This window comes from Peromyscus eremicus, chromosome 11 (assembly GCF_949786415.1).
Source record: "Peromyscus eremicus chromosome 11, PerEre_H2_v1, whole genome shotgun sequence".
NCBI classification, from domain to species: Eukaryota; Metazoa; Chordata; class Mammalia; order Rodentia; family Cricetidae; genus Peromyscus; species Peromyscus eremicus.
The window spans coordinates 53374776-53387267 of record NC_081427.1 but is presented as its reverse complement, the minus strand read 5'-3'; the positions used below and the strand labels follow the sequence as shown (position 1 = coordinate 53387267).

The following is a 12492-nucleotide window of genomic DNA, read 5'->3' as shown; positions in this document are numbered from 1 at the left end:
CAGGACCTCTAGAAGAACAGCCAGTGTTCTTAACCTCTGAGCCATCTCTCCAGCCCTTTACTATGTTTTAATCAGCTGTAAAAAACGCAACTGAGCGCGTGCGTGTGTGTGTGTGTGTGTGTGTGTGTGTGGAGGGGGGGGGTTGTTCCTTTCACTTCCAGCATAAAATCTTCTATTCTTTTTATGTTAAACAGCTCTAGTCTTTCTGGCTTATTTTTCCATTAAAACTTTCATTTATTTCACCAGTAGTGGGCTTCATCAAGTGCATTTTTCAATTCAATTACTTAATGGGCCTTTAAACTTCTCTTAGTCACTAAATTTAATCAACTTTGTGATTTCTTTGGTTTTCCCCTTTCCCATCTGTTTGAGACCATTAGTAAGAATGCTGAGCCCACATATGCTTGCTGTCTTCATTTTACACTTCAGATACCTACGTATCTACACACCTACCTATATATCCATAGATATTGTATTGCATCCAGGTAAAGATTTTTTTTTTCATTTTCTAAAATGTGGAAAGTTAAGCTCTGTCTGCTTTAATTTTGTAACTTAACCATTCATTACTTCCAACTCAGCTAACTATTTTAACAGTGTGGCCTATGGTCTACAGGCAGTCACATATATAACATTTTGAAAATACCTATTACATAGAAATGTACAAATAATATCATCTTTTACTTAGGCAGACCTAGATTCAGGGTCAGGCTTGTACATCTAGCCCTTGGGCAAAATGTGTATTCATGTCCTCCCATCAATTAAAGGGAAGTAATTTCCATGTAGAAAACAGGACTATGATGATGAGAATTATGTAAAAGGAGATGTCTACAGGTAACTCCTGACATACTACAATGGAAAAAAGTATTCATAAAGTCTTTCTTCCCTTTCTCTCACATCAGTAGGTGCATTAATGTTATGTTGCTTCTATTTATTTTAGGACCGTTATTAAATTCCCTCAAGCAAGCCTAGCACAGTAGTGAACATCTATTATCTTAGCACTAGGATAATGGTGTCAGAAGGATACAAACAGGCTAAACCTGAGCAACAAAGAGAAATTGTCTTAAATAAAACAAACAAGCCAGCAGGCCTAATAGTAGAGATTTATAAGCACATGCTAAGGCAAAAAGATTAAGATTAAGGGCTTCCTGGACTGGAGTGAGTTCAAGGCCAGCCTGCATAACTTAATCCTTTTTCAATATGTGTAGCATGAGGTCATGAGTTCAATCCCCAGCAGCACTCACACAAACAACAGCCACAATATAACCAAAACACCACCAAGAGCCAGGCATAGTAGCCCACACCATTAATCCCAGCACTCAGAAGGCAGAGGCAGGCAGATCTCTGTGAGTTTGAAGCCAGCCTGATCTACATAGGATGTTTCAAGATGGCCAGAGCTACAGTGATGGACCCTGTCTCAAAAAACTACATGAAAATACTTGCTTTAAGCAAAAGCAGTTTGGCAATATAGATCCAGAACTTGAGATGACACTCAGTATCATAATGAAACATAGAAAATGCAGTAATTGTTTTATGCACAAAGATGTTCATTGCAGTGTTTCTTATATAACTATAAGAGATTAGAAACACTTTAGGAGAAATTCAAATAACATTATATAATCATTAAAAAAAACAGACAAAATAACAAAATTGCTTAAGAAATGTTTATACCAGGTGTTTTTTGTTTTGTTTTGTTTTAAAAAAGGAGAAAATTACTTATGTAATAAAATCTCAATTGTAGGAAAACAAAAACAAAAACCTATTTTGTAAGGAAATATACCAAAGGGCTTATAGAAATCGTTATACGGTCCTGAGACTGGTGTTTATTTCTTAGTTTTCTAAAATAATCACCCATGGTAATGACAATGACGAGACAGTGGAGATCCGTGGAGCACTCACTCCATGGAGATCCCTGGAGCACTCACTCCATGGAGATCCCTGGAGCACTCACTCCATGGAGATCCCTGGAGCACTCACTCCATGGAGATCCGTGGAGCACTCACTCCATGGAGATCCCTGGAGCACTCATTCCATGGAGATCTGTGGAGCACTCACTCCATGTAGGCTGGGTTCAGACAGCTTACTCTCCTAACTCATTTAGTTCTCCAAACGAACATAATCAGACAAAACATTGAGACACTGTAACTTGCTTCAGGTTACACTGATAATTACAAAGGACCTGGCTTAAAGTGTCTGCTCCTGATGTCCCCACCACACAGGACAGCTTTATCTTAGGTCATAGAGCAAAGGAACCCATCGGGATTCAAACCATATGCTCTTCACAAAACAGCAACGTTTCCTTTGGGTGCTGAGTGAGGAGTTCCATAGTCATTGACTGTCTTTTGGAAATCAGATGTGGCCACTTATCTGGTAGAAAATTTATCCATATTACCTGGTATGGAAAAATTTGAAGGCAGCCACGTGTGATGGAGCGCGCTTTTAATCCGAACACTGGGGGTTAGGAGGTAGGAGCAGAGGTGGTGGATCTCTATGGGTTTGAGACCAGCTTGGTCTACAAAGTGAGTTCCAGGACAGCCAAGGCAACACAGTGAGACCTTGTCTCAAAAGACAAACAAAACCAAACAAAAAATTCCAAGACAAATCTCCACCTTCATTTCCTATTTCAATATTTCATTTGACCATGGAGATGATTAAAAGCTAACATTCTTACTTATTACTCCAACTGAATACTTTCAAGAACACTACTATAAGTCTCAGAACCACCCAATCAAAGTCACTCTTAGAACTTCTCTTCACTAAGCTCTACCTGCTCCATCACAAACTACCCACTCTGACAGCCATCTGTCCCAGCGTGAATCCACTCCCTCTCTGACCTGCCAGACCCTTGCTAACAATTGCTGAGTAAAACCTCATCTTCTGAAAACTGCACTCACTCCAACCCTCTCTATTTTGAAAGGGCACCGTCCTCCATGATTTTGAAAACCTCATCAGTTACTCACACGAGTTCAGCTTTCTCAGGCTTTGCAAGTAAGCCAGAGTGGAGAAGGATGGAAGAGAGGCAGGAGGGATTAAGTCTTTCTGGAACCCATCTACCACTTTTTTTTTTTTTTAAAGACAGGGTTTTTCTGTGTAGCCCTGGCTGTCCTAGAACTCAGCAATCCACCTGCCTCTGCCTCCCAAGTGCTGGGAATGGGGACGAGCACCACCAGGGCCCTGTGTACCATATCTTTATACCTGGCAAAGAAAAGCAGTCCCCACTATCGCTGGGTTCCTCTCTTCTGTTTACACTGGTTAAATTCACTTCATGTCTAACTTCATTTGGCTTCCTTATAACCTCATTTCTCTTCCTAAAAAAATGTTTGCAAAACCCAATATGGTTAACAAATACAAGAAATTGCTTTAAATATTACTTGTTCACATCTCAACACAACCCATTTAGTTTTTAAGAAAATCGAATGCACAAAATCACTTTAACATTATATTAATTAATAAGGAAAAAAATCAGTCATGAAAACAATGAATATAACAAATATTGATACTGGAAATAGTCACAGCTAGGATGTATTTTTTTACCCAAAAATCTATTCTGCTCATATTATGTAACGACAAAAGGCTTTTGGGAATGGAGGTAGAAGTACAAAAACTATTTGTTACAGGTCTTTCGGTGGGAGGAATTCCGTGTCCTGACTCGGGTGATGATGGAAGTACATGAAGGCGGTTGGAAGGCAGAGGCCCCTTTCCAGAAAAGGAAAACGAAACACTCAGACCGCAATAGGCTTATACTGACTCAAGTGAAGACAGTATTGCCAAACCACTACTCACCCACACCCATGTGTCAAGGATTTTAAAAGAAATCCGAACCTCTCAACTAGTATTTTCCCTTCGCAGTTCCAAGTTTTCACCCGGGACAGCCATTCTCTAGAACAACTGGGACGCAGGGTAAGGGGACGATAGAAACCATAACCCCTCCCCAAAGCCCAAATCTTCCGCTACTTCATTAAGGACACTTTCTTTTCACTTTCAAATGAAAAATTCGATAGGGAGACTTAAAATCCAGCAGGTACTTTTGGTATCCTAAAGATGAACACATCTGAATGGGCATATTCCAGACAAGTCAGTTCCAAACACTGATTTTACCAAACATTTTGCACTGAAGAAGCATCTGTTCTTCAGGGGGAAAAGCGCGGTTTACTAGTCATTGAAGCCATTACTGGTTAACAGCAGGACAAACTAAGCTTCTTCATACAACCTTCCCAATTAGTGGACAGCCTCCAACTTCGTTTCTACAGTTACAGCAGCCGATTTGCGACTGGCATAACAAAGTGAAACTGTAAACAATCCCTGCAAAACCCACGTGATTAAAAAAAAAAATTTAAACAACGCGAGATCATTTCTAAGAGGAAGAAAGCCTTTCGAAAACCAGTTTGATCGCGGTGGCGGGTCTGTTCCTCGGCGGCCGTTCCCTGCGGCGTCTACGGACAGGGCAAGGGGGAGACGTGCAAAACCCACAACCCTAAGCAAAACCCGTAGTCACAAACATTAAAATGATGGAAACACGTCGCGGGGCCAGCAGGCCCTCCCGGGGCGGGGAGACGGATCAGCGGGCTGCAGAAACCGAGGTTGTGTGAGCTCCGGGACAAAGACCGGCGACCTCGGGCCCTAGCACGGTGCGGCCTTGACAGGCACGGCAGCAGCCCGCCCCGGCAGCCGCCCTCACGCCCTAGGGCCGACCTCCCGCCCTCCCCCGGGGCACCACCCGCTCCGTCCGGGTCCCGCAGGGCGCCCGGGGCGGCAGCTGTTGGGCTTAGAACCGCGCCGTCGCCGGCGGGCTCCAAACGGCCGGGCCGGGTCCAGGGGAGCCGGCAGCCGAGCGCGGTCCCCCTCGGCACGGCGGCGGGTCGGAGCTCGCTCGGCCGCTTCCGCCCCTCCGCCCCGGGCCACGCACCCTCACGCCACCTACCCGGTCCCACACCATCCCAGAGGCCTCCGGCGCTCGGGCCTTCTGCCGAAGCGGCGCTGCCTCCCGTCCGGGGCCTGAAATGGCTGCGGAACAAAGAGAATCTGGGCTCGGGCGAGCGCCGGTCCGATTGGCCGGGGGGCGGAGCCCGGCGCGGGAATCTTCGGCGGCGGTCGCCTTGGCAACGGCGGCGGGGCTGGGAACACTGCGGCCTGGGCCTTGCCGGCCTGCGTCGGGCGGCGAGCACCGCAGCGGTTTCCCCCGAGCCCGGACCCCGCGGTCTCGGTCCCGCGCCCACCTCGCGGCCCCGCAGGCCCAGCCTTAGGGCTCGATCGCTGCCGCGGCGGCCGCGGCCCGGCCTGGGAGTGTGAATGCCTAGATGCAGGGAGGACCCTTCCAGGAGGGGACGTGCCCCGGCCACACTCTTGTCCCCCTCTCCAGCCCCCGAGTGACAGCCGAGCCCCCGAGCCAAACAGGCAGATGGATACTTAGCACTAGATAAACCCAATCCAATGATTTAGAAAATTCAGTTGACTTCTCTCGGTATGTATCTAATATAAAACTAGTTTCTTGAGCTTGGAAATAATGAGCTCTCCTCGACTGAGACAGCCACCGTGAGAAAAGTACTGTCATGTCAAGCTGAAAAACGTTTTAAAATGGGAGAGGGAGACATTTTTAAACCCAGTTGCCATGATGGGAATGAATAGATACAAATTGTTCTCCTTCCCCCCACCCGATTATTTTTGCACAAATTTACTCTGTATGAATATTGTAAGTGTGCACAGCAAGGTGCTCCTTATTTCCTAAGGTGAGTTGCCAGTGAGAATTATCCTCACATCAGTACTTAGTGTCACCGACTTTTTGTTTAGGCAGTTATTGATTGCTCTTCATCACTTTATATATAAAATTATAGTACCTAATTCTAGGAAATGCTAAATATTTAAGACAGCTTATTTATTGAGAACTTAAGAATCTTCTCTTGTAATACTCATTAGTATTACAATTAGTTTAACTCAAAGTTTGAGACTAAAAGATGATTTTTATTATTATAAAGTTGAGCATAGAAAGGGAAAGTATTTAAAATAATTAAAACATGGCCGGGTGTGGTGGCGCACACCTTTAATCCCAGCACTTGGGAGGCAGAAGCAGGCCGATTGCTGAGTTCCAGGACAGGCTGGTCTTCAGAGAGAGTTCCAGGACAGCAAAGAAGAGCACACAGAGAAACCTTGTCTCCAAAAAAAAAAAAAAAAAAACCACCAAAATATACATATCAACATTTTATAATGTTAACTTAATAGAAGTTGGATAGAGTAGTGTTCTTGGAAAGGTGGTTTCTAAGAGAAAATATGTTCCTGAGAAAAACAATTTAATGTAAACCTTTCTCCAGAGCTGTTTGGTGTGTCTGCAAGGAAAATACAAACAGGTCATACTTTTGTACTTAAAAGATTGCATTGTAGAGTAGGGACTTGTATACATCACGATTGTGGTAACTGAATTTTACAATGCTGGAGTTTAAAAAAATAAAATATTGTTAAAAATCTAAAAGATTAGGGCCTGGAGAGATGGTTCAGTGGGTAAGAGCCCTTGTTTTTGCAGAGGACCTGTGTTCTATTCCTGAACCCACGTAGAAGATCATAAATATTCATAATTCCAGTTCCAGGGGATCCAATGTCCTCTTCTGACCTCCACAGACACTAGGCACGCACATAATATACAGATACACATCAGCAAAACACTCATACACATAAATAACTCTAAAACTAATCAGAAATATTAGCTATTAATGACATTTATAAGACCTATTAAGCAATTAATATGAATTCACCTAAATAGTGCTTTGGGAATAAATGAAGTTAATTGGAAGGGAGGAGGGACTGGTTGAGTATTAATTAGTATGTGTAAAAGGATTTATTCCCTCAAAATCTTTTAAAAAAAGACTTGGTTCTCAAATATTATAAAATTGAGATGAGGTAAACCAAGAATTTATTCTTTAATAACATTGAAATGGAAATGTTACTATAAAATGGTTCTGGGTAGAGATGTTTATCTACGTGGCCATTGTCTCTATCCTCTAGTACAAATTAAAAATATCGGTTTTAAATAATAACTCTTATTCATCATTAAAGCCTTATTAACATGGCTTATTTAATTTTTCTTTCCTGTTATTTTGGTTTTCCTTTGTGCATATGATAATGGCTACTGAGTGATGTTTTCTTTTGACCTTTCGTGTGGTAAAACTGCAGAATTGTTGATGTTTTTCAGTGACATATTTTGAAATTTAAGATGGTATATAAACGTTTTTAACCTCAAAACCTTTATATTCTTTAATTTCTATATTATTTTTTGTCTAAGGTGAAAACATTGACAAAGATAAAAAGTGAAGAACATTAACAATTACAGAATGGCACCACAGTGAGAAACTAGACACTTGGGAAAGAAGAGTCGCTTACTGCATCAAATACAGCATCATCAAAACCCTGTGACACTCAGGAGGCCACGGACCTGCCTCCAGATGCGGGCTTTACCACTCCTGCATGCTTTCAGTCTGGCTCTCAGAGCTGTGCTTTCTCTGTCTTAGACAGGATGAAGCATGTTAGGAGTCCAATAGCCGTAGCTGGGCATTGATGAGGCAATAGATGAAAATATTGGTAGGCATCAGTCAATGCAAAGACCATGTTTGCCTGTGGGGAATGATTGTGAAAAAATAGACCCAGAAGCCCAAAACTTGCTAAATGTCTTTAATAGGCAATAATTGCTAATACTTCCATTATCTTATTAATAATTTTATTAACATTATTAAATTATTTTATTTTAGTAATTAATAATTGCTAGTATTATATAGAAATTCATCAAGAGAGCTGAAGTAATGTTTCAGGTAGGCAAGCTTTAAAATAGGATACTTCTGAGAACCATTTTTCCAGGTATACTTTGGGGAAGATACTATCAACTGATCCTGTACCCACTCCTCTTCTTAACTCCTCATTATTTAACACCAGAAAGTTTAAGGAATTATCTTCTGCTTTGAAGCATCTCCAGGTTAACATTAAGGAAAAATCTTTTCTAAGTAATAATTGAGGAGAATTTGAAAGTATTGAAAGGGAACAGTTAAAGTCCATTTAGGAATATGTAAATAATCTATAGGTATTTCTTACTTAAAGTAAACCCTTATATAAGGCTTTAATTTATAAAATAATAAATTAAGGAGTTATTATTAAGCGGGAAAGGATTGACTTCAAAGTTCTTGGAGCTATTAATAACTCCTAGTAATTAAAATACAATTCTATTTATAAAAAGGGCCTGCTCTGACTCCTGTTTCTGGGAAGATGAAGTAGACACTGTTCACTGCTCTTTTCAGTACAGCTGAGAGTCCCGGAAATGACGTAGAAAGCAAACAGAAGCAGCAGCTTCTGGTAGAAAACAAACAGGACTAAGCGGGACCTTGGGACTCAAGGAATGACATAATGATGAATTCTGGGTTTTCTTTGGCCTTGTATATCCCACACTTGAAACTGAAGACTCAACAAGCTGGAAATACCAATGGCTCAGACCAAAACACAAAACAACAGAGAAGTTCCATCAAAACACTGCTCTCTCCAGCTGAAGGGGCAGCATAGAACAGAAAACTTGGGGGAAAAAAAAACTGGTTAAGTCAGCAAAAATCAAAGAAAATTATGATACCTTCTGTGGTAGTTTGAATTTAATTGGCCCCCATAATCCCATAGGGAGTGGCACTATTAGGAAGCATGGCTTTGTTGGAGTAGGTATGGCCCTGTTGGAGGAAGTCTGTCACTGTGGAGGCAGGCTTTGAGGTTTCCTGTGCTCAGGATACCACCCAGTGTCTCAGTTGACTTCCTGTTGCCTGCAAGATGTAGGTCTCTAGCTACCTCTCCAGCATCACGTCTGCCTGCATGCCGCCATGCTCCCTGTTGTGATGATAATATACTGAACCTCTGAAACTGTGAGCCACCCCAATTAAAGGTTTTCCTTTAATTATAAGAGTTGCCGTGGTCATGGTGTCTCTTCATAGCAATAGAAACCCAAACTAACACACCTTCCACCCCTTTGCCATGCCAACAGAGACCTAACAAGAGAGCCTAGATTACTACTCTTAGGTGGTTAGTAGTATGCAGTGTCTGCCCCCCCCCCATCTTGCCAACACTCTCAGAAAAAGCTAGGTAAAAGAGAGAAGATTAAAATATCCTAAATCTTGTAGTGTAATGCCCCAAATACCGTGGATACAGCAGAAAAATATTCACCAAGGACTAAGAGAATCTCAAGCAGGGCAAGAGGGAGGGTGATAGATGACAAGCCAAGAACACAGAGGTGGCACGGGTGGGCTGACTCAGGAGTTAAGAGCTCCGTCTGCTCTTGCAGAGGACTCAGGTTCGATTCCCAGCACCCACTTGGTGGCTAACAACCACCCATAATTTCAGTTTCAGGGGATCTGATGCCTTCTTTAAACCTCCATGGGCACCAAGTATATAAGTGGTGCCCAGACATACGTGCAGGCAAAACACTTATATACACAAAATAAAACAAATAGATTTATCTAAAAAAGAATACAGTGATGTTAGAATTATCTGACAAGAAGCCTGGCAGAGTGGCCTACACATTTAATCCCAGCACTCGGGAGACAGAGGCAGGTAGAATTCTGTGAGTTCGAGGCCAGCCAAGGCTACCTAGTCAGACACTATCTCCAAACAACATAAAGAGAGAAAGAGAGAGCCTTGATGAAGAAATAGAAAAATATAAAGAAAATTAAAGTGAATTTTTAGAACTGAAAAATGAAACAGTCATGCTAAAATATGGGGACAAATTTAACCACAGAAGAGAGGAGACAGATGGGGGAAAAGAAAAAAAGAAAAAAGACATTGGTAAAGAAATTATCCAGTCTAACAAAGAGAGAACACCCTGCAAAACAATCGAACAGTGTCATGGAACTGAGTGACTGCAATAATGGTCATAGTGGAATCATCAGACTTCAGGGAGGAATGAAGGATAAGGATAAAAAAATTCTAAGAAATAATAGCAGAAAGTGTCTGAGATCTGTTGAAAGATAGAAACCTATAATTCAAGAAGCTGAGCACACTTGAACAAAGCTCTCAACATAGTTAAATGGAGGCACAATAGCCTTTTGAAAGAATAGTGCTGTAGTGATTGAGTAAACATACACCAAGGAGTCAAGTTGATTCTGTACATCGTATAGTATTTAAAAAGTAACCCCAAACTGGTCATAGAGCTATTGCAAGTGCTGAAAATTGAGCATTTTCTTTCTTTCTTTCTTTTTGTTTTTTTGAGACAGGGTTTCTCTGTGTAACCCTGGCTGTCCTGGAACTAGCTCTATAGACCAAGGCTGGCCTGGAACTCACAGAGATTCACACGCCTATGCCTCAGGAGTGCTGAGACTGAAGGTGTGTCCCACCAAGCCTAGTCAAGAAATAATTTTTTTAAAATATTTATTTATTTTATGCATATGAATGCTTTATTTTCATTTATACCAGAAGAAGGAATCAGATCCCATTACAGATGGTTGTGAGCCACCACATGGTTGCTGGGTACTGAACTCAGGACCTCTGGAAGAACAGCCAGTGCTCTTAACCTCTGAGCCATCTCCCCAGTCCCATTTTTTTTTTAATAAAATGAAGTAAAAGAATATGATAAGAAGCTCTGCATTAGTAGCTATTAGTCAAAACATGGAGGTACCACTTGATACCCAGTAGGATAACTATGATAATTCACATGTTATTGGGAAGCACAGGAGGAGCTGGCATCCTCATGCCTTGCTAGTAGGGTTATAAAATGCTATGGTCGCTTTGGGAAACAGTTTAGCAGTTCCTAAAAAAATCCACAGTCTCGCCGGGCGGTGGTGGCGCACGCCTTTAATCCCAGCACTCGGGAGGCAGAGCCAGGCGGATCTCTGTGAGTTCGAGGCCAGCCTGGGCTACCAAGTGAGTTCCAGGAAAAGGCGCAAAGCTACACAGAGAAACCCTGTCTCGGAAAAAAAAAATACAGACAACAACAACAAAAAAATCCACAGTCTCTCTGTCTCTCAGCATTCTCATAGCTGAAATGAGAATAGTTTACCCAAAAACTGTGCACAAATGTTCATAGCAGCATTACTTGTGACTATAAGTACTTCAAAAATAGAACAATAGAAGTATCTATCAACCCAGGGTTGGGGATTTAGCTCAGTGGTAGAGCACTTGCTGGCAAGGCCCTGGGTTTGGTCCTCAGCTCCGAAAGAAAAAAGAAAAAGAAAAAAAAGAAATATCAACTGATTAGTGAGTAAACAATATATTCCATACAACCAACTATTATCTGGCCCTAAAAAAGGAATAAAGTCCTTTTATTAACGTTAAATATGAATGTGTTATAATATGAATGAAACTTGAAAAGATGCTAGGTAAAGGAAGCCAGTTTAAAAAAAAAATCACATACTGAATGATCGTATTTATATGAAATATCTGGCATGGACAACTGTATAGAAACAGAAGGTACATTAGTGGTTGCTAAGGGTGTAGGTGGGGTTGATGAAGCGACAGCTTGTAAGTATAGGGTTTCTTTCTGAGGTGGTGAAAGTTCTAAAATTAGATAGTGAAGTTTTCACAACCCTGTAAATATACCAAGAGCTACTGAATTGTACATTTTAACAGACTAAATTTTATGGTATACAAATTACATCTCAATAAAGCTATTATTTAAAAAAAAAAAAGCACACACAACCTAAGTTACATAAATGCAAAGAAATCTATGCCAAGACATCTTATCATTCAACTTCTGAGAATTAAAAACAAAGAAATCTGGAAAGCAGCAGGAAATGACACCTTCCCCACAGGGAGAAGAATCCAAATGACGGTGGGTTTCAGCTACCCTAGAGGCGCAAAGAAGGCATGCCACATCTTGCCACGTGCAGAAAGGAAAAATAAACAAAAAAACTCACTCAAAAGGAAAAACCCTACCAGTCAAATCCCAAACCCAACAAAAGAGTCCTTAGAAGGAAAGATGAGTGAAGACATTCTTAGATGAAACTAAAACGTATTTGTCACCAGTGGTGTGGGGGCCCACAAGGTTTCCTAGTGAGATCTGAGCTTGCTTTACCCAGCAGGGCTGCATTAGAGGATTGCTTGACCATGTGCACGGTTACTAGGTGACTGGAAGGGTCTGCACTTGGTTGATCTGGGGAAAGGTGTTTGCTCCACCCCTTGGCATTCCTATGTATAGCCCTTTAGAAGAGACAGAGGCACCGGTGGATAAGGATCCAGGTCCTCCTGTGTGTGCGTCTGTCTCTCCCCCTTCTGTCCTTCTGTGTAAATAGTTCTCACTTCACCCTCCTCAAGAGCATCCTGGGGGAAAAAGTGGGAGCGGGCCTCCCACACAGTGGGCTTTTTCTGAAGAAAAGAAAAATAGTTAAATGGAGTTCTCTAAAGAGGAAATTATAAAAGAAGGGTTACAGGAACCACAAGATCCAAGAAAGACATTAAGCCAATGGTTCTCAACCTTCTTAATGCTGTGACCTTTTAATACAATTAGTTCCTCATGCTGTGGTGACCTCCAACCACAAAATTATTTCATTGCTCCAG

At 41.8% G+C, this 12492-nt stretch overlaps 1 protein-coding gene across 2 annotated transcripts in view; it reads right to left on the bottom strand.

Moving 5' to 3' along the window:
- Window positions 1-5071, bottom strand: part of Tnpo1 (transportin 1) — an 86211-nt gene extending 81140 nt beyond the window's left edge. Inside the window, exon 1 of one of the 2 annotated variants that reach the window (XR_009382019.1) lies at window positions 4916-5071. Coding sequence is in view for 1 of the 2 variants with exons in the window: in XM_059276247.1 (XP_059132230.1) it covers window positions 4916-4930 (15 nt within the window). In the remaining variant the exon portion in view is untranslated. The remainder of the gene's footprint in view (window positions 1-4915) is intronic. The other variant, XM_059276247.1, reaches the window with a different exon arrangement.
- Between the last annotated feature and the right edge of the window lie 7421 nt (window positions 5072-12492).